General features: G+C 36.9%; 1 protein-coding gene across 3 annotated transcripts in view; it reads right to left on the bottom strand.

The window, feature by feature from the left end:
* Positions 1–21639, bottom strand: part of LOC122538675 (hemicentin-1-like) — a 282205-nt gene that overhangs the window by 183188 nt on the left and 77378 nt on the right. For all 3 annotated transcript variants that reach the window (XR_006308897.1, XM_043672950.1, XM_043672951.1), the window contains exon 4: positions 16785–16990. Coding sequence is in view for 2 of the 3 variants with exons in the window: in XM_043672950.1 (XP_043528885.1) it covers positions 16785–16990 (206 nt within the window). In the remaining variant the exon portion in view is untranslated. The remainder of the gene's footprint in view (positions 1–16784; positions 16991–21639) is intronic.

The raw sequence follows: 21639 nt of genomic DNA, 5'->3' as shown, positions 1-21639 counted from the left end.
TTTTTTTTTTTTTTTTCACACGCTATTTCAAAGCTTCCCGCTTGCCGGGGAATGTTTCCACGTACGCGTCTCGTATCGCGTGTCTCGTTGTCACGCGACGATGAAACAAAAGCCGGCGCGCCCCGTTCCATTTACCGGGCCGCGACCGATTCGTTTTATTTCTCTCTCCCACTTCGTCCACCCCTTGCTTTCCTTTCCTCGTTATTTCATCCTATTCACCGCGACATCCGAAAAATTAAACGATCCGAAAAAGAGATGAAAAAAAAAAGAAAAAAGAAAAAATAGGGGAGAGACGGCGAAAGGAAGGCAGAGAAGGGGATGGTCTTTGTGGTGGAAAGCAAACGTGCTCGTCGGACGTTCCGTGCGCTGGACGAAACTCGAGGATCGATCCTCCGGCTTCCTTGGAAAACAGGATGCTTTAAAATTCCCGCAGACGTCCTTCCGGCTAATGAGCACCGTCGTGTTTTCGTAGCTATCGTCCACGGACGACGACTGCTGGCTGAACTTTTACCGAAAAACGAACTGAGAAAAAGAACGGCGGAAAAACTGCTCGGACAAAAGGAGCACGGGAACGACCCGTGGGTGGGAGGGAGGAGAGGACACACGGTGAATTCTGCAGCGCGATTCTCGAACTTGGAGATTCCCCTGTATTTTTTTGCTTTGCCCAGCTCTCCCGACTGATCCCTGGTATCTGCATTTGTTATTGCGCTTGATTTTTCCAGTCTTCTCATCTTAGTTCAATTCCGAGCGAATCACGACTTTCAGCGAACGTCGAACACTATTATTCGGTTAGGAGAGACGGTAGGTACAAGGGAAGATCTGCTCGAAACGTACATGGCTGGCAAGCTTTAATCTCCAACTAACGTGAATCTTCGAAATCTTTCAGTTGAAAATTGAACTCCACGGTTTGAAAGTATTCTATTACTAAGGAAAGTAGACCGTTCAATCCATTCTACCTTTATTAGCTTCAATATTGGTCAAAAACACTTTCCCAAAGTGTTTGTAAGTAATTTTCGAAACTACTGGCCACTGAAAGACTGAATGTTATAAAACAAAAGTAACTTTTACAAACACACGTTTGTAATAATTTTTTATTATTTTATTTAAGTAATATTAATATTTTATTACAATAGTAAAATATTATTTATTATAATATTTTATTTTTTATTATTTTATTTAAGTAAAATATTATTTATTATAATATTTTATTTTTTATTATTTTATTTAAGTAAAATATTATTTATTATAATATTTTATTTTTTATTATTTTATTTAAGTATAATATTTTATTTCTTACTATTTTATTTAAGTATAATATTTTATTTTCTACTATTTTATTTAAGTATAATATTTTATTTTTTACTATTTTATTTAAGTATAATATTTTATTTTTTATTATTTTATTTTTTACTATTTTATTTAAGTATAATATTTTATTTTTTACTATTTTATTTAAGTATAATATTTTATTTTTTACTATTTTATTTAAGTATAATATTTTTTTTTTACTATTTTATTTAAGTATATAATATTTTATTTTTTACTATTTTATTTAAGTATAATATTTTATTTTTTACTATTTTATTTAAGTACAATATTTTATTTTTTATTATTTTATTTAAGTTTTACGGAAGTATAATTAATGGATTTTTTCAATATTTTTCAATTCAGCGCGAAAAACAAAACATCCCCTTCGTTCGAATTTGTTGAGAAACGAAACCTAAGAGATTCATGTATTAGAAGCTCAATCATCAGGACGAACGATATATCAGCAACAGCCATATATTGTTCCTCGACCATTGGAATCGAACGTTTGTCCAACCATCGACCAAGCTCGATCGCTGTTATTCGTTAGAGACTGGTTCCGTTCGATTGGCGATCTCCTCGAAAGATAGGCAAGCCACGTGTTCGTGAAAGTAATTTTCCGGTGACAGATCTCCCCCGGCTCTCTCTCTCTCTCTCTCTCTCTCTCTTGTTCGCCCGGCTTTCCAGGAATTCCCGGGTAATATGGAAGAAACGGGGCGGCAAGTTTTGCCTGACGGTGCGTTCCGGCTCACTTTCGGAACATGCGTTTCCATTACCTACTCCGGAAACTATTCTCTGGATAAGGATAAGTTACGATCAGCGATACATTATTCGCCGGGGCGATAAATTATTCGACGAGTTCGCCCGTGGAAAAAGCCCTCCCACGCATACGTATACGATTCTCAACTTATCGGCGACGATGTTACCAAGCCGCGGTAAATTTCGTCAAGATCGAAATCCGATTCTCTTCCACTTTTCCATTCTTTTTCGTCGTTTCTCACTTCCTCTTCTTTGCGCGCTCTCCGCCATTCGGTGTATCGTCCTCCGCGACGCGATTTATTTCCGAGAATATTCAATTACCAGATTACATTTGGTAGAAAGTCAGTGTCGCGAAATCGAAAAAGATACTTTCCGCCCCTAGTTTTATAGTGTTCCGTTGTGATGTAAAGGACCATTTGTTTTTGAAAATGCTGCCGAACCATCGAATTAATCAAAAATTATTTCTATTTGATTTTATCGGGCGTCGACAATTGTTTCATTGCTGTTTGATTAGTTGTTGTCTCTCACGGTGATTGATATGTTTAATATTATTATGATTAATCTGCGATGATCAATATACTATATATATATATATATATGATTATACGATATTAAAGTATTGCTGCTGAATTTTAAAACATTTTTTGTTTATACTAAAAATAATAATAATATTAACTCTAACATACTGTTTCAAGATACTTTTTCGTTAATTATATTTTGTCATGGAAATATTATCATCGATTTTGAAACACTTTTCTATATCAGAGGTGTATTATTTTCAGCATTGGTTTGAATCGTTTTAGTCAGCAATGTTCTAATTAAATGCTAATATTATAAAATATTATAACGAATGTTTATTATTAGCTTCTTTATAGTTCGATTTTCTAATAATTTCAATAATTTCATTAATTTTCTGTCTTCCTATGGATAAATCAAAATTCACTCACGATGATCGTCCATTCTCAAACAAAACAGACTTGTGACTAATAAAAGTTACAGTTTCATCGTATTTTAATACGGCATATGAAAATAGAAGCGAAAACGCGAGCAGACTCGTCGAATAAATTAATTAAAAATTTGTTAAAATATTTCTCAATTAGTATTGGTACAAAGTTGTTTGCTTAGTATAATATACCCCTTTATGCCAAACGATATTTGTGAAAACATTTTCTGATCAGTCGATTTTGTGGCATGAAGAGAAAACACTCTGTACGTTATTATTTAATCTCACTGCTTTCCCAAAGTTCCGATGGTTTTGTCAAAGATTTGTCAAAGCTGAATGTGAACAACTGGCCCTTTTAACAATTCCCAGCTGTTTAGTTTTAATAAATAAATTAAACGATAAACGAATCGTTGTGCAAAAAGTGCAACGAATTTTATTTCGAACGAGCAGCCGGTACGTTTGGCAGAACTATCGCTGAAATTTACGCCAAAATCCAGCAGAATGGAGACGACGTTGCTAAGCCGTGGTAAATTTCGAGGATCGAGAACCCGACCCCGCTCTTTCTCTTCTCGCTCTTCGCCTCTTCGTATTTCGTCGCTCGCCGCGCGTGCCCTCCTTTCAACGTATCCTCCGCGACATAAGATGAGATTTCACCGAGCGAGCACCGATTCAATTCTGACGTCGAGTTACACGCCGCGTGGAAAGGAGCGCGCGAGAGGAGATCCTTTCAATTTTCCAAAATAGACCCTCTCTCGGGAGGGGTGAGCTTCGCGTAACAATTTTTTTCCGAGGAATGTCGCTTTCCGGTCGACGCGACGTGACGCTGGTTTCCGGAGCAAAGGGAGGAGAAGAAAAAGAGGCTCGAATGAAAAAGACGCTTGAAAGGGGAGATAATCGGAGATGTTTGAGGAAGCGGAAGATACCGGAGACAAAAGGGGAAGCTAGTGATTAGCGCGTGAGGCCCACGATTTAACCCGTTAAGAACCAGCGTCCCGTTAAAGTAGCTTTGTGATTTTCGTTTCGTTTCGTTTCGGCTCGTAATTTTTTTCTTCGGCCAATTTAATGCGAAATTTTATCGTGACACGAAATTCGAACGATTCGTTCGATACACTTTTGCCTTCTTATTGTGTCGCTCGTAATTTCATGAAGTTTGTGATTTAAACATTTAAACATTTAAACATTTAACAATTTAAACATTTATAATATCGCGATAATTTTCAACTTTCTACCAGCTTGATGGTAATGATTGTAATATTTTCTCAGTTTCAAGTATATTTAAGTAAAACAAAATAGGCGAAGCAAATAATAAATTTATTGCTTCTATAATAATTTCTATCCAGTGATATCGTACCGACAAGTTTAAAAAGAAAGAGACGAATTATTGTATACGGTTTTGGTCACTCGTTATGGTTCGCAAGTGGTTAACATCTTGCGCTGTAATGACGTGCCACGCACGTCGAGAACTTTTTGTTCCGAAATTGTAATATTTCCTCAGTTTCAAGTGTATTTAAGTAAAACAATATAGGCAAAGCAAATAATAAATTTATTACTTCTATAATAATTTCTATCCAGTGATATCGTACCGACGAGTTTAAAAAGAAAGAGACGAATTATTGTATACGGTTTTGGTCACTCGTTATGGTTCGCAAGTGGTTAACATCTTGCGCTGTAATGACGTGCCACGCACGTCGAGAACTTTTTGTTCCGAAATTGTAATATTTCCTCAGTTTCAAGTGTATTTAAGTAAAACAATATAGGCAAAGCAAATAATAAATTTATTACTTCTATAATAATTTCTATCCAGTGATATCGTACCGACGAGTTTAATAAGAAAGCGACGATTTATTGTATACAGTTTTGGTCACTCGTTATGGTCCGCAATCAGTTGCCAGCGCAAGTGGTTAACATCTTGCGCTGTAATGACGTGCCACGCACGTCGGGAACTTTTTGTTCCAAAATTGTAATATTTTCTGAGTTTCAAGTGTATTTAAGTAAAACAATACAGGCAAAGCAAATAATAAATTTATTGCTTCTATAATAATTTCTATCCAGTGATATCGTACCGACGAGTTTAATAAGAAAGCGACGAATTATTGTATACGGTTTTGGTCACTCGTTATGGTCCGCAATCAGCTGCCAGCGCAAGTAGTTAAAAAGCGCGAGTATTGCATGTTTCAAATTATATCCGCTGGTAACACGAATGATGACACTTTTATGAACAGCGAGTTTATCTGATCAGTGAACAGCGAATAGTGTTTGTTAGGGAGGTGATGCGTCAAAGGACCTGCTCTGTTTGAACTAGTTGCTCGCGCAGCAATGCACCGTAATTTGTATCGGCGCAAAACGCAGCTATTTTCGAGACTCGACAATCTCTTCTCGATATTTTAACGTTTGGTCTACAGATTTCACTGTGATCTATGTCAAATACGATAGAAATGTATTCGTGTACATGAATAACTAAACGTTGATGTAATTGATCAATTATATTTTGGTGTTCAAAGTAGGATAGTAGTGGAGAAATCTAAACAACTTCTATAATTTGAACTTTTCTATTTATTTTTCGAATCATTTTGTTCTGATAAACGAGGTAAATGTAAATGTTCACGCGACACATCGGACAGAGAAATAATTTGCAACATACACGTCCGTGGGAAAAAAAAGAATGAGTGACGATTGTTCCAAGGTACATTATTTTGAAGAAACTCATCTTATCCATAAAGAAATTGCTCTCGTACCAGCAATTACTTCATGAACTGCAATGACGCTTTTGAATTAACTTGTTCAAACGATTTAAAATTTCACTGTTGAAATCACCAAAACGAAATTTACCAAACTATTTTTGGCACACGCGTTCTGATAAAGCATACATGTCACAAATCTTTTTTACGCTCTTGCGTTGCACTTCTTCCCTTTTGAAAATAAAACGATAAAATATGTTAAAAATACTCACTTTGATTTACGATTTTTAAAACAACACGCGGCGAGAAATACTTAACCAGTTTGCGCAGAATTGTTTAAAAAGGCACGCCTGAAACTTTTCCCTTGTCAAATGTACGATCCTCCAGGAACTGAAATTACTTTTACCAACTGCCTGATAAAAATCGTGCAGACTTATTGGCCAACCTGATGTTTCTACCTCTCGGTGCCGAGTTAGTACATTTGATCTGACAGGCCTGAAAGCTGTTCTGCTCCCTCTTTGAATCCCTCGCTTATTCGCTTATTTGAAAATTTCAAAGACTCGATTTCCTCACTCGTCGCGCCCCGCGTTTAATTTCGCACGATTTCTGCCCGTCTGCAGATTCGTATTTCTTTCGCGGGGGATATTTAATTCTCGCGGGGTGGGGAAAAATTGCGGCGGAGAACGATGGCCTGGAAAGGAAAGCCCGGGGAGGAAATGCCCCGGTTATAACCAGTGTTTGATGCTCGGCTTACTTCGTCGAAGCCGAGTCCCTTTCTTCTTCCTGTCTTACGGCGTCTCTACGTAATTACAGATAAGAGGCTTAGACGAAAGGAGAGACGTTCGATGTCCTTCGAGGGGTATCGACTCTGGGGTATTACACTCTGGCCCATTCGAGAAGAAAGAAGAGCCTGGCCTCGTGTGTCCATGGGTAAACGACGCGATCTCCCGACGTCGCCACCGTCTTTTACGCGGCCGCTCGCCTTTAAAGGCTTAACGTTTTCGCTCCTCGTTCAATGAGGCTAATAGGTAATCACTGATAAGAGGATTAAACGTGGGATATTCGGCATTGAGCATGTATCTGAGGGAATAATGCGTTTCCCGATGCGGCGGCCGATTGTTCCCAGTGATTTCAATGCGATACGTTTGGATATAGATTATAGAAGCACCAGCACGTTGTGACTCGGTCGGCGTGACCGAGACGAGATTTCCGTTCAGAGAGCGTTCTGTAAGCAATCCGACTTAGGGTGGAGGGTGGATTTTTGTCAGCGTCGTGAAAACTGAACGAACGAACGTTTAAATAGGGCGAACGAAGGTTTAATCAAAGCCGGAGCTTTGGGTGAAATACTATTTTAAATGGCAAATAGTAAAACAGATATTTTATTTTATATTTTATTCATTATGTTTCTATTTTACATCATGCATGTGTTTTTGGAAATAAAATATTTTATTTGTTCGAAAGACAAATGCACTTTTAAAAATAAAATATTACAGTAAAAATAAAATAATTAAAATAAAAATAAAATAAAATACACAGTGATGATATTGGGGACAATGGTTGCAGAGTTAGTCAACTACTATTTGAGCGATAAGGATTTGCAAATTCAAAGTACCACGAAATATAAATACATGAAACAATGATTTTTCAAATACGATACGCCAATTCCGTCTTTCAGTTGACAGACTGTTTCTTTTTCCACGAAAGAGTAGTTTAAATGATGGAAACTTTGAGCGACGCGCTTCGTTACATGCGAATGGCTATATTTCAAAAGAAAATAAATTTCGTTTGCAAATAATTGTCATTTCTTACGTTATCTCGTTTTACGTTACGTTAATCATTTTCGCAATTTATTCTCAGGTTAAGAACTATGGGAAGTATTCTATTTTATGCTTCATGTTATTGAAATAAAAAATATTTTATTTTATGTTTTAGATTCAAAAGAAAATATTTATTTTCATACTTTAGCTTTAGATTGTCAAAGTAAAAAAAACATTTTATTTACTAAATATTTTATGCCCTACTTGAAATACCATTTTATTTGAATTGTGAAGAATTATTTAAAATAGTATTTAAAATCCATTATTTAAAATAGTATTTAAAATATTTTATTACTCTATAAATATTAATCAGCTCTGATCAGAGCGCAAGATCGTTCGAGAAGATCGTAATCACGCGATTAAACGTCTGTAATATTTTTCAACGAAAACTTTCCAACGTAAGCGAACAGATAGATCGTTGGCCTAGAAATGTGCGAGGAAAAGTATAGCGTTTCGCGTTCAGACAAGGTCACGGCCACTCGAGCATTGCTTCTTTCGCGTTAGTTCATCGATTGTCTCGTGATTATGTGTTCTCATTTTAGTTTCCTCATTAGTAACTCTTTGGTTCCTTTTTACAGTAGGTATAAATATATTTTCTTTGTATAATTTTACTTTTTCTACTTTACGTGTTATTATTATTATTGTTCAATGTGTTCGTTTTTCCTTTTGAAGGTATAAGTTCAATTTTGAAAAAAAAAAAAAAATGAATTATTTCCAATTTTATTTAGATATAGATGTCTCCTTTTGCTATTTATGATATCACAGTGAATTTACAATTATATTTTTAATATTTTAATATCTCGAAATAAGAGTAACACTTAAAAAAAAAAAAAACAGCTTATATAATTATTAATCTTCACTGCGTTACTTCTGGTGAAATAAAACTATAGAGTTTAATTTCATTTAGAGTGTATTCCATACGAAATTAATTACAGTACGAGCTGATTAATAAAAAATAATTCTCAGAGATAAGATGCTTGTCGTATTCTTCAAATTTTGTGAATTTATCTCGATTAAACGGCACGATCACTTTAAATCTCTGAAATTTGTTTTCACGTATTTTCATGCGCAGATACGAGCTGTATAGTTTTGCAATTCAATTCGAAGGTTTTAAAATGGCGACGTTTTCCCGTGCAGCCACAGAGTTGACAAAAAAAAAAAAAAAAAAAAAAAAAAAAGAAGAAAGAGAATGCCGAAAACAACGAACGATATATTCACGCATGTATGATTCAAAGCATGCGCTGATGCGTCCAATATTATACACGAGTATTATACGTCGAGTTAACGCACGTTGAAAATGACGCACGTTCCTGGTGTGTGAGTTCTAATATGACAATACGATCTTGTGAACGTCGTGACGTACGTCACAACGCTCGCGTGGCCGTAGCCTAAATCAGATCGAATGGATCCGGCTGTCTATTCCGATAGTCATCTATTTTACGAGCGCAGAAGAATCGAGACGCAGAGGCAAAAATACAAACGCCAACCCCAAACGCAGTTTTCGACGTCCCATGATCACGTTAAAAAATATTCTTACTTATTTAGAAAAAACATAACAAAAATGCTACGTGTCGTTAATGTCGTTAATGACAATTATAGTAGTCGACGGGACACTCAAACACACGAATGAAGGAGACAGATATTTCGCGAGTGCACAGTATTCGAAATGATACAGAATTCCAATGTCAAACGGAGTTTTGACGTGTCAAAAAATATCTTTGTTTATTTAGAAGAATTCTACAAAACAATTGTGTATGTATGGCCAATGACTTACAATTAGTGGCGACATTGAAACACATCCAAAGAAGGAGGAGATAGACATTTGCAGTGACAGAACGTGATGGTTAAAACGATAGGACGGGATAAGATAAAATTAATTTATCTGTAATCGGCGATTAGACATCGTTGAACTAAGGAGCACGAGAGTAGAGAGTGTGAGAGTAGAGAGAGAGAGAGAGTTTCTTGTCAAAATCTAAACTAAATCCTAATCGGATTAACGTTCGCCGACTCAACGTTTCGGCAGCTTCCCCCTCGGCAAGTTTCGAACCACTCGGTGGTGGCTCGTTCGAGTGGCGGATCTCCTTCTCAAGTCGAGAACACCGCGACTTCGCGATTTCCCTTCGCTGCCAGTGCAGGAGGAATATTGCAAACTGACCGAACGCGGCTCTATATTAACTCGGAAGGATCGCCCTCGAGGCGAACGATAAGAAAGAGAGAGAGAGAGAGAGAGAGAGAGAGAGAGAGAGAGAGAGAGAGAGAGAGAGAGATTATTGTTCGGCTTTTGTACCGATCGATTGTCGTAACACTAGAACTACCAAAATCTACTCAATTTAGAATCTCTCATTTATTAGAAATTTTGTGTATTTATAATAGCGTATTTTCAGAGACTCGAATGACTTTTGGTAAAATATATAAACAGAAGCTCACGCTCTTTATTGTATAAATAAATTTTTTCATCTTCATTTCTCAATTATAAATATATTTTATATATTTGTAATAGCGTATTTTCAGAGACTCGAATGATTTTTGGTAAAATATATAAACAGAAGCTCACGTCCTTTATTGTATTCTAAATTTTTTCGTTTCTCAATTATAAATATATTTTATATATTTTATATATTTATAATATTTATAATAAAATATTTACAATATATATTTATAATATTTTATATATTTATTTTCAGAGATTCGAATAGTTTTTGGTAAAATATATAAATAGAAGCTCACGTCCTTTATTGTATTCTAAATTTTTTCGTTTCTCAATTATAAATATATTTTATATATTTTATATATTTATAATATTTATAATAAAATATTTACAATATATATTTATAATATTTTATATATTTATTTTCAGAGAGTCGAATTATTTTTGGTAAAATATATAAATAGAAGCTCACGTCCTTTATTGTATTCTAAATTTTTTCGTTTCTCAGTTATAAATATATTTTATATATTTTATATATTTATAATATTTATAATATTTATAATAAAATATTTATAATATATATTTATAATATTTTATATATTTATTTTCAGAGAGTCGAATGATTTTTGGTAAAATATATAAACAAAAGCTCACGCCCTTTATTGTGTAAATAAATTTTTTTATTTTCATTTCTCAATTATAAATACAACGAAAGACGTCATAACCTCAAGGAATAAGATTCTCTTTCGTTGTTACACGTTCGCACAATACATATCCTTTCATATAAAAATATATTTCATAATTTATTTACAATATATATAATTTATTTCACAATAAGTATTATATATTATAAATAATATTATATAACGATATTAAATAATTTATATAAAAAAATAAATATCTTCATATTCTTGTTTTACACTAATAATCAAACGAGATAAAACAATACACATGTACCATACATATTAATATTAATTAATACACATATATCGTGCATAATATGTAGACACCCCACACACACACACCCACAACATATGCCGATATATGTTAAAAATTACGGATCGGGGCAAGGTTTTATCAGATACACGGAGAATTTCTGTAAATTAAACGGGAGACGATGGACAAAGCGGTGAAACCGGCGAGGAATTTCGAGCATCGACGTTACGTGCCCGCTCTCTCCACTCCGCTCCGGGTTTCTTGATACTTTCACGAAAGTCTAAGACAGGCCCAAAGGACACTGCTCTTGTCTCTTAATAGGATCCGAAACTGGTATCGTGGCGGTCCCTCAAGCAGAACGGACGCGCTTCGTGCACGGAGCGCGGCTCGGAAGCCGAAACTCCTTTTAGGAAACCTCTAACCCAATTTGCTCATCGATCGGCTATTAAACTGAGTTAAAGCGCGAGCGAGCAACCCGAGCGGGCTGGCTACCGATTCCGCTCGGAGGAAACTTTCCGACGGTCTCGTGAAAATCTGCCGAGACGCGTAACAAGGACAAAGGAGGAAGCACTCGCCTCTCGATCCTTGTGATCGTGATAACGAGACCTTCCGTTCCGTCTGTCGATCTTCGTCGATCTTCGACTTCTACGTCAATGATCATTCGCGCACAGGCTGAATCTTTTCCCACTTAACACGCACATTAAAGAACAAGTATTTCAGGACACGATTGTACATTTTACAAATAAATGGAAGCGGCTTCTGTGCACGTCGAAAGCCAATTCGATCTCGTCCGAGTGACTCGGTTAATTAAAACGATCGTGCATAAATTTACGCCGTCGGACAAAAAAGATGGCACGCTAGTCACGTTACCGAATTTTCGAATGACACGTTGGTAGTTTTTTTTGAGGACGAGAGAGGATTTCATTTGATTTAATTGGCCCCGATGGCTTTTTTATTACATGACGTGACGCTAGAACAGAACAGTTGTCTAAAATTCGTCGACAAATGGATGTACTGTTCATTCGATATTAAATGAGTAGCTGTGATACAGAGAAATTTAGTCGAAGTGAAAGTTAGAGAGATCATGCAACTCGCGTTGGAGGTCGAAATTTTTCATATTTCGACGGGGCAATATAAATAATATAAAGCGTCCGTCTATAAAATAATTGAAAGAGATTTCTTTACGTCTCAGTTAACCCTCTGTTTTACTTATTTTCTTCTCAGTTGTTGAGATAAGCATTAGTTATTGAAATTATGAAAAGGTATTGAAACGTTATATATATATATATATATATATATAATTTTTATTTATCAATGTTTAATTTAAAGAAGTTAAATTTAAAATTCAAATCGAAATTTCGTAGGTTTGCCATTTGCTTTCTTTTCAAATCAAAATCCATAACTTGTACCACGAGTGCGACTAATTATCTAATTTTCGACAAAAACTCTGCAAAACAGTGTCTCTGAACCGTCTTATATCTTCCACGTATACAGTCGATCTACTTATTCCATTGGAATCACTGCAACATGATACAGTTCTATTATCATCTCATGAAGATCCGCAAATAGCATCTACATCTTTTCAACGAAACCTCAACACTTTGGAAGAATTCATCAAACCAAAATTGCCAGTGACTTGTAACAACTCAACAATTCCAACTAAAAATTCGGTTAAATACTTGAGATTGCACCTCGACAGAAGATTAACCTGGAAACAATATATCAAAGCTAAATGTAACCAACTGAAGTTAAAAGTTAAACAATATTATTGGCACTTGGGTAGACGATCAAATCTAAATCTGGAAAATAAACTACTGTTTTACAAAGTCATCTTGAAACCCATCTGGACCTATGGAACAACTCCAACTCTTTCAATCATAAAACAGCAAGGATAATCGCAAATGCACCTTAATATGTAACAAACGAAACAAACCATCCGTGATCTCAGGATCCCCATAATTAAAAAGAGGAGACAGGTGCAATGGCAACAGGTGCAACTCATGCTAACCCTTTGGTCACGCAACTGTTGGATTCTACAGTACACACGCGAAAACTAAAAAGAATACTACCCTGTGGATCTTCACTATAGATTTATATAAACATCCAAGCCTATGTATCTCATTAATCGACTACCAGTACTCTGCATGCCACTGACTCACGCCAGCTTACTTACTTATGTAATCCTCAATGAGGATTGATTGTAACGTTCTTAGAAAGAAAATGAGAAAAAGCTACGGGCATCAATCCATCTCAACGTGCGACGTTAACTCTCGAAACGAGTCGCTTCCAACCCCAATGTACTCGACACGTATTTAAACGTCGAAATGTACTACTATTGGGGTGTAGATGGGCGTAGAGAAATTGTATATAATAATAATAATAATATTGCTGTATATAATAATAATAATATTATTGTATATAATAATATTATTAATATTGTATATAGTAATAATAATATTATTGTATATAATAATAATAATATTATTAATATTGTATATAGTAATAATAATATTATTGTATATAATAATATTATTAATATTGTATATAATAATAATAATATTATTAATATTGTATATAGCAATAATAATATTATTAATATTGTATATAATAATAATAATATTATTAATATTGTATATAGTAATAATAATATTATTGTATATAATAATAATATTATTATTATTATTAATATTGTACATAATAATAATAATATTATTATTAATATTGTATATAATAATAATAATAATAATATTGTATATAATAACATTATTAATATATAATAATAATATTAATAATATTATTATTATAATAACAGTAATTTTTTAGTAATATACCAATCGTCGAAATAAACATCTGGCGTGACCGTAGTCTCGTTGAGCGTCCCGTCGCGTTTCTACCTTCGCGAGAAAGAAAAGCTTAAACTCTCAAGAATGTTTCGCGAGAGAGAGACGAGTGCTTCTTCTCGAAGCAGACGACGAGCAGCCCGGCGTCTTGACTTCTCAGCCAGACGAACGCCGAATGAATCCCGAATTCATCCTCGTAAGAGACGATCGTAACGTCTTCTACGGTGGTATCTGCATGGTGCACGAGAAACGAGGAGCGAAGGGAGGGGGGAGGAGGGAGGAGGAGGTGGTTCGCCGGGGAAAAATAGAAATCTTCCGTCCCACGAGGACGTGGATTCGCAGGGAGGGTTAATACCCGAGCAAGTTTCCGAGCTTATCCCGATCGAGGATCCACGAGGAGAGCGTCTGGGCTCCCCTTCGTTTCGAGTAATCGAATTGACCAAGGGGACGGGTACGTTTTGCAGCCGTGAGAGGCCGCGGTGGCTCGTTTTACGCCTCGATGCCTCCGAACAGATCGGGGAAGATCGTTGTTCCGAGTTAATTCGAAATTACGCGAAACGATTGTTGGCGGAGGGGTGAGGGGGGGGGGGCGAATTCTTCCAACTTTGCTTCATTTTCGAACGAGCAGGCAGTTGGAGCTATTGTGGCTGTGGCAGTGTAGCATCGTGGTTGTTCTAACCTGTGGTTATTATACTTCAGTGTGCGTTTAATTATAACAGATGGCCTGTATAAGAGAAATGCACGAAAGAAATGCACGAATGTGTATGAACGAGCTTTTACATCGTGCAGAGTTATTTGGAATAAAATTTTTGGAAATTACTTTACGTCTGGAGATTGACAGTTGTTGGTTATCAACGATAATAATGCAAACATTGTTTGATCGATGTTTTTAATCATTCATTCCCATCTCTTGAACGCTCGTTACTTAGTTGCAACTCTTCTTGCAATTTTTCACTCGTTGTATTTAAAAAATTTTCATAATTGCGCCAATGGGTATTTTTCTTTACCCCCCCTCCCCGTGAAAAATGAATAAAATGAATAAAATGAATAATCGAAGCAACTGACCAAGACACTCCCGTCTCTAAAAAGTGTGCTCGCGTGTATAGACGAAGAAGCGAATCGATCGAAACGACAAAGTGACTCTTGAAAGAGTTCCCTCACCCCCTCGGATTATTGATCGGCGCGGTCACAGTGGAAATCCGGCGATCAGAGTCAGCCAGAGGCTGATTAACCTTGATCGGCAAATAAAGTCTGGCGGTAACTACTCGAGTGACGAACGAACGAGCAATTGGACCGATCGGTTCGAGGGACGGAATCAGTGCGCGAACTAATCGACCGCAAATCGCCGCACTCCAGACACAATCGTGTCCGAAATACTCCCTTTCAATGCGCTGCCGATTGTCCGAAGGGCCCGGGTTTGTCTCTCGATCGTGTTTCAAACTAACCGGACGATTTCCTTGCGGTTTCGAACGCGGGAATCGTAATTTTCTCCGCGTCACGACCAGCCTCGAAGTAGCTTTCACGTGGAAACTGGCGAACTTTGCCGATGAAGAAGAAGATGAACCGGACGACGATCGTTTTAAATTTTAATGCTCGCGCCGCGCGACTTCAACGCGGAGTCGTGACCCTCGATCGTGATTTATCCAACTCGGGTTGAGCTGAGTTTCTGAACGTGTCTCGGGATTTCTGAGTGATTTTGAATAGGCCGAGTCGTGTTTGTTTCTCATGGCCGCGATCGGTTGTTTGGAATTTCGAACGAGTCTTAAAAACTGCGTGTCGAGCGCGGATTTGTCTGCGTTTTGGCAGAGGTATCGTCAGAGTTTGATTTAACGAAGGAACTTCATTACTTTATTAGTGGAGGCTGCGGGCATTCTGTTTCCATCGATACCGTTATTTTATCGACAATATTAATTTATGAACGCTATTATTTTGTCAACAATATTAATTTTATCAGCGATGAAAGTAGAAGCTACGCAGAAATTTATTAAATATTGTAGAGAGCGCTGCATTTTATGTATAAATTTTCTGTATCGTGATAAAAATATAGTGAAAACAAGATAAAATGTACGTAGCAAATGGTTCAATTGGTTCCTTTTCTCACAAGTCAGTTGAACAATCAGCCACGTTGCAACCTAAACCTAAACTCTGCTCACTATTTCTTTACCCTTGCACAGAATGTCCCATTTCAATTTATAAATGCAATTATCTTTGAAATTTATCATTTAAATGACGCATCATTTACTATTTATCATTTCAAAAACGTCTCGAATGCATTTTTTTCTGCTTTGAAAGGGCAGCAACCTAAACCTAAACTCTGCTCACTATTTCTTTACCCTTGCACAGATTGTCCCATTTCAATTTATAAATGCAATTATCTTTGAAATTTATCATTTAAATGACGCATCATTTACTATTTATCATTTTAAAAACGTCTCGAATGCATTTTTTCCTGCTTTGAAAGGGCAGCAATTTGAGAGTACAGTTAGTTTGTCTCTAGATAGATACGTAATTATGTAATTCTTTTTTTTTTTTTGTGTCAGTCGACGCAGGTCATTTTCTATAAGAAAGTATTAACCTATGTAGATCGAAAAGCTACTAGCTTAGGAGATAACTTTAACTTTAATTTTATAAAGTCTATCATATGAAGGACAAGCGCAGTATTTTTGTATTATACTGCTTATACTGCTATTTTGCATTATACTTTGTATATATACTGCTCTTGCCTTTTATGTACAGATTTTAGAAGAAATATCTCCTAAACTAGTGGATCTTAGACGAGGATAGGTTAATAACATTTTTGTAGAGAGCAACTTATACATAATCAAACAAAATTACATAATTATACTCAAAAAAAAAAAAAAAAAATTAAAATACACACGTTCAAGTGTACCGAATTACTACCCTCTCCAAACCACAAAGAAAGATGCGTTCGAGACATTTCTTAAATGACAAGTAGCTTCGGAGATGATTATTTTTCAACCACTCAGATTGGAACAATCTGTCACTCGCGCGCGGCAACCGCCGAAAAGTCGATTTCCAAAATTCCAGCCAAAGTGGTTCGCTTTTTGGTTGCCTTACCGATGACGGTGAAGTTGACCTTGAGGTTCCTGGTCGGCGAGTTGCGGAAATCCACCCTGCACCTGTACACCCCCTGGTCGCTCTCCCTCAGGTCACGAATGGTCAGCTGCGCAGGCGGGCTCGCTCTGAAGGACGCTCGCTCGCCCCAGAAGTGAGACGCGCTCCACAGCTTCGCCTTGCCGAATTGTCGATTTCTCGCGTCGTAGCTGAAACAGAAAGCAAAAAACGCCGAACGTTCGCGGTTATTTATATTCCGGGCGGGACCGACAGACAGACAGACAGAGAAAGAGAGAGAGAGAGAGAGAGAGAGAGAGAGAGAGAGAGAGAAAAGTTCGATGGCCGCGTAATAATAAGAGTCTAAATCATAGGAGCGGCGCGTGGACGACGCGCCATAGTTCACGAGGTGACGTGAACGTAGCGCCGGTCTTATCTAACGCTATCCAATTTTTCACGCAACTTTCGCAATTCGTCATAGTCGGCGGGCGAGAGTTTGCTTGTGCTCCCCGTGAGCGCCAAGCCTGAAACTCAATACAGGCGGACAGAAGTGCACTCGGCCGAGAGAGTCAGATAACCTTTCAAGCACTTCGGAGATCGAGCTTTCCTGTCGGAGACGGCATTACGGAGTGTATCGGCGAGCCAGAGGCTCGAAAATGGCCGTTCTCTCAAAGTTGTGGACTTTGGTTTATGAACGAAACGCGGCACACATCGGACCCAAATCTTTCGCAAAGTCGTCGTGCTTTCGTGCTACGTTCTGGCCGTTGTCTCGCTAACCGCTGTTCGCGTTAAGCTTGTGTCTACGGCGTAGCACAACGTCGAGGAACTTCCCTGTCGTCTCTTGTTACGGCATATTCCAAAATATTACCGGTAAACATTTATCCGCGCAGATGCAAGCAACACGGATACAAGCAAACTGAAGCGCGCTTGACAAAGCGTGCTTCAAAGTTACGATGATGTCCACTGCTAACGAGTCGAATCTGGCGATTTTCCATTTTCTTTCTTCAACGCGAGTTGTAAATGCCGAAAGTCGAAATATCTCTCTCGAATGGACAATTCTTCGACGTGAGTCGATACTTTTTGCGAAGAATGTCGAATCTCTCGATGTAAAATATTCCATTTAAAAAAAAAGAGACTATTCATTTTTTCATTGCAACATTTCTCGCTGCGGATAGTAATAGCGTTATAAATCAAATTAAATGTTGACTTGTATAGAAAGGTCATAATATGAATTTTAATTTAATTTCTTCTTTTCACTACGTAACTTTGATAATCGCACATTGATAATTTTTCTATTTCATTTTTATTCACGATATGGTGACTAAAAATCTTGTCCCGATTAACCAATGTTTCGATCATCAACATTTACTTCGTGCATGGGTATTTCGTACTTGATATAAAGTTATTAATTTAGAACAAAATTGTTGGAAATTATAAATTACTTCACATCTGGGGATCGACATTTGTTGGTTTCTACGTAAATCTTTTTGTATCTGCAGAAAAGGAATTCGAGAAGCGTTAGTATATTGCAAGAAGTGTTGTATCTGCAAGTTTCTCTTAAATCGAGTCATTGATACCAAGAAACGCAAAAGTATACTTTCTCTATACGTATATTGTAACAAAATATATATTAAAAGAATATATATGAATATATTATAAATATATAATTAGTTAAGTATAAATTATAAATATATAATTATAAATTATAATTATAAATTATAAATATATAAAATTATTATATAAAATATATAATTATTATAAATATATAAAATTATATATTTTACATAAAAAATATATAAATATATTATAAATTGTATATTTCGAATGTACATGAAATATCTAAGTGTTAGACATTGAAAGTCTTTGATGTCAAACCATCTTCCGTTTATTTGAATTAACACCGAAACTATATTTTCCTTGTCCCTCGTCTGGGAAACGTGCGACGCAAAAGAGACAGAACCACGACCAGATTTTCTCCCAGAATATCGTCCCGACAAAATTCCGGCAAAGGCGCGCGAAGAAAAGGCGCGAGTGCAATTAATAGGCTTTCACGAGTCGCGAAATCTATCGGTGCCTCTTCAATTTCTCGCAAATCGTCCGAGATGGAAGGTAAATGAGCAACGAGGGAATCGAAAATCGGGCCAACTCCCTCTCCCACTGCCTCTCGAGTCATCGTGCTCGTTAAAAACCAATCCAATTTGTCTTATAGCCGCGGACAAAGTGCGCCGGATGAGACTGTGCGCGACTGTCGAAACTTCCCAGGACGAGTCAACATTGCTCGCAGTGTTCCCTCCCTCGTTCATCGACCATGCGACGTCTTATCACTGCAAACTCGCCGGAACTTTGGCGCTCGATTAGACTTACGAAGATCGTCCGTTGCTTGCCACTCGCCGCTTCAGCCGATAATCGACGTCCTGACGCTGACGCGAGAACTTGGCCGACCGTTTTCTTCGCACGTTCGCCGACAGGGAATAAAATCTGACGCCATGTATTGGAAACTGATACGCTCGCATCGCAATTTGTTCCCATTTCCATTGTATGTATTGTAGGTCAGTGACATAATTTTTTAAATAGCAAACTAAAGCAGACGAAAGACGGAGTCACGACTAGAATCGTGTAAGAATGTTAATATCACAAATGAGGAGAAAAGAAGATGAATTTTTCGTGGATAATTAATTTTAAAATTTTCACTCGTCACAATTTGCGCTTGTTTTAGTTGAATTTATTATAGTTGTTTCCATCTCCATTCTCTCAGTCAGCGACGTAATTTAGTGAACGAGAAAGATGGTGCAATGAAATCCTGTTTGGAACGTGCAAGAATTTTCATATCGCGAATTGGAGAAAGTTTAAAAGTAGTGGACGAATTTTCTCGTGGATAATTAATTTTACAATGTACATACGTTACAAACGAGTAATTAGAAATGATAACGAACGGAATAATAATGAAACTGCGGATTTTTATGCAGATTCATATTTTCGGGAAAATAATTAAGAAGACAGAGACACGTTTAAAACATTGTTTTACGTACCAGATATTACAGAAAGCTTTCGTACGGTTTAGCCAAATTTATCACAAACGTGCAAAAATCCGCAGTCTGACGATGAAACGCTATAAATAACGTGCTTTTACGATGCATTCGTTCTGCTTGGCTCGTCGATAGTATGAATGGACCTTTGTACTTAAAAGGGAACGTGAACCAAAGTGTCAATCATCGATTTTGATCAAATACGGCTTAACTGTTCCTTTTTTTGGAAAAAAATATTTGACACGTATTTTTTTTTTTTATCGGCAATGTTGCGGGGCGTAAACTACCCTTCAAGTTGGGGCTTTGGAATTTATTTCAAAGATACTGATTTTCGTACTGAAAATATAGTATTTTGTATAGATGAACGAAACTAGTGTTCTCTTAACGAATTTAATGGTGCATTACCGTTTGTTTAAACAATATATCGAAGAAGTATTTTCTTACAATTTGTTGACAGTTTTCTCGAGCAAGTGTCGATAAATTTTCTTTCACTTTAAGCATTCGCTTCGAATTCAAACGGATAAATTGGAGTCTTGATTCTTCTATTACGAAAATATTCGTTACTTTCAAAAGTTTCTCGCTTGTTAGACATGTATGTATGAAATGGAGACCTTTGAAAGAATGATCTTTGACCTCAAGAAGAAAGGTAGCTTATTAGAATGAGCATACGTGGGAAAATATGGAGAACGCAGTGAAAAAAAAAAAAAAAAAAAAACAGCAGAAATTATTTTCGTTACGCGATACGCGAAAGTTCGATGATAAATGGAAAGCAGTCTGATAATTCTAATGGCCAGACAGATGACATTCTGTTGCTGTGAGCTTCGCGAAGAGATAAAGTCGAGTGGAAAACGAGCGTTCGAAAGTAAAGTAAGAAACAAGGGAGGGCAGTATATCGGCTGGAGAAAGGGGCGGACGAGGGTGAAGAAGGATGGCGCGCGCGAAAAAATTCTCTTGGTCGATGAGAAGAGGGGTGGAGAGGCACGAACTCTAAACAAATTAAAATAATTGCCGCAACTCGTCGGTAGATCGTGCCGGACTTAAAAGAACGTCGTTCCCCGTGAATACGAACGAAAGAAGAAAGTAAGAAAGGTGAGGGGCTTTTGGAGAACTGTACATTCACGGCTGAATTTCCTTCGAACGTTTCGTTAAACGGATACGTACGATTCTGTTCGTTTTACTCTTGCATACGTCGACTCTCTCCGCCGTTCCGTCGAAAATATGTTGGAACAACACAGCTCGAAGATCGTTAAGTTTAAAAGATGGTACAACTTTAATCCTGGAAGACTCGTTTCGTGGAAAGATAAGGGAGGACGTGATGAATTACGCGAGAGTGAAGAGAGGATTTGGCGCACGCGAGAAGAACGCGGAAGGGTTTCCATTTAAGAAAGTCAGTCCATTTTCAGCTCGTGATATTTTCGTTTAGCTTTAAAGAATTGAACGTTACTTGGATGTACACAAATGTCGCAAACGAGCAAGTGGAAAAGAAAAATTGAGTCGAAAACCACGCTGAACCAAAAAAAAAAAAAAGAAAGAAAGAAAAAGAAAAGAATAAAATTTCACGCGATCAGTTTAGACGATTCGTGTCTGCATACTACGACAGATACTCTAGTTTGAATTGAATATTATAATATTCGAATTTTAATACATGTGTCCTGAGTTTCCTACAAACATTATACAAAAATCCTCGACCTCTGAATAATAATCCGTGATGACAAAAACGAGAAATTCCCTCGGCCGATAGTGAGGAGGGAGAAGAAGGTGGATAGATAGGGGGGCGGGGGGGGGGGGAATGGGCACTAAACAAATTAAAATAATTGCCGCGACGAGTCGCGAGA

Source organism: Frieseomelitta varia, unplaced genomic scaffold, assembly GCF_011392965.1.
Source record: "Frieseomelitta varia isolate USP_RPSP 00005682 unplaced genomic scaffold, Fvar_1.2 scaffold_171, whole genome shotgun sequence".
Classification (NCBI taxonomy): domain Eukaryota; kingdom Metazoa; phylum Arthropoda; class Insecta; order Hymenoptera; family Apidae; genus Frieseomelitta; species Frieseomelitta varia.
This window is presented reverse-complemented; position numbering and strand designations above follow the sequence as displayed.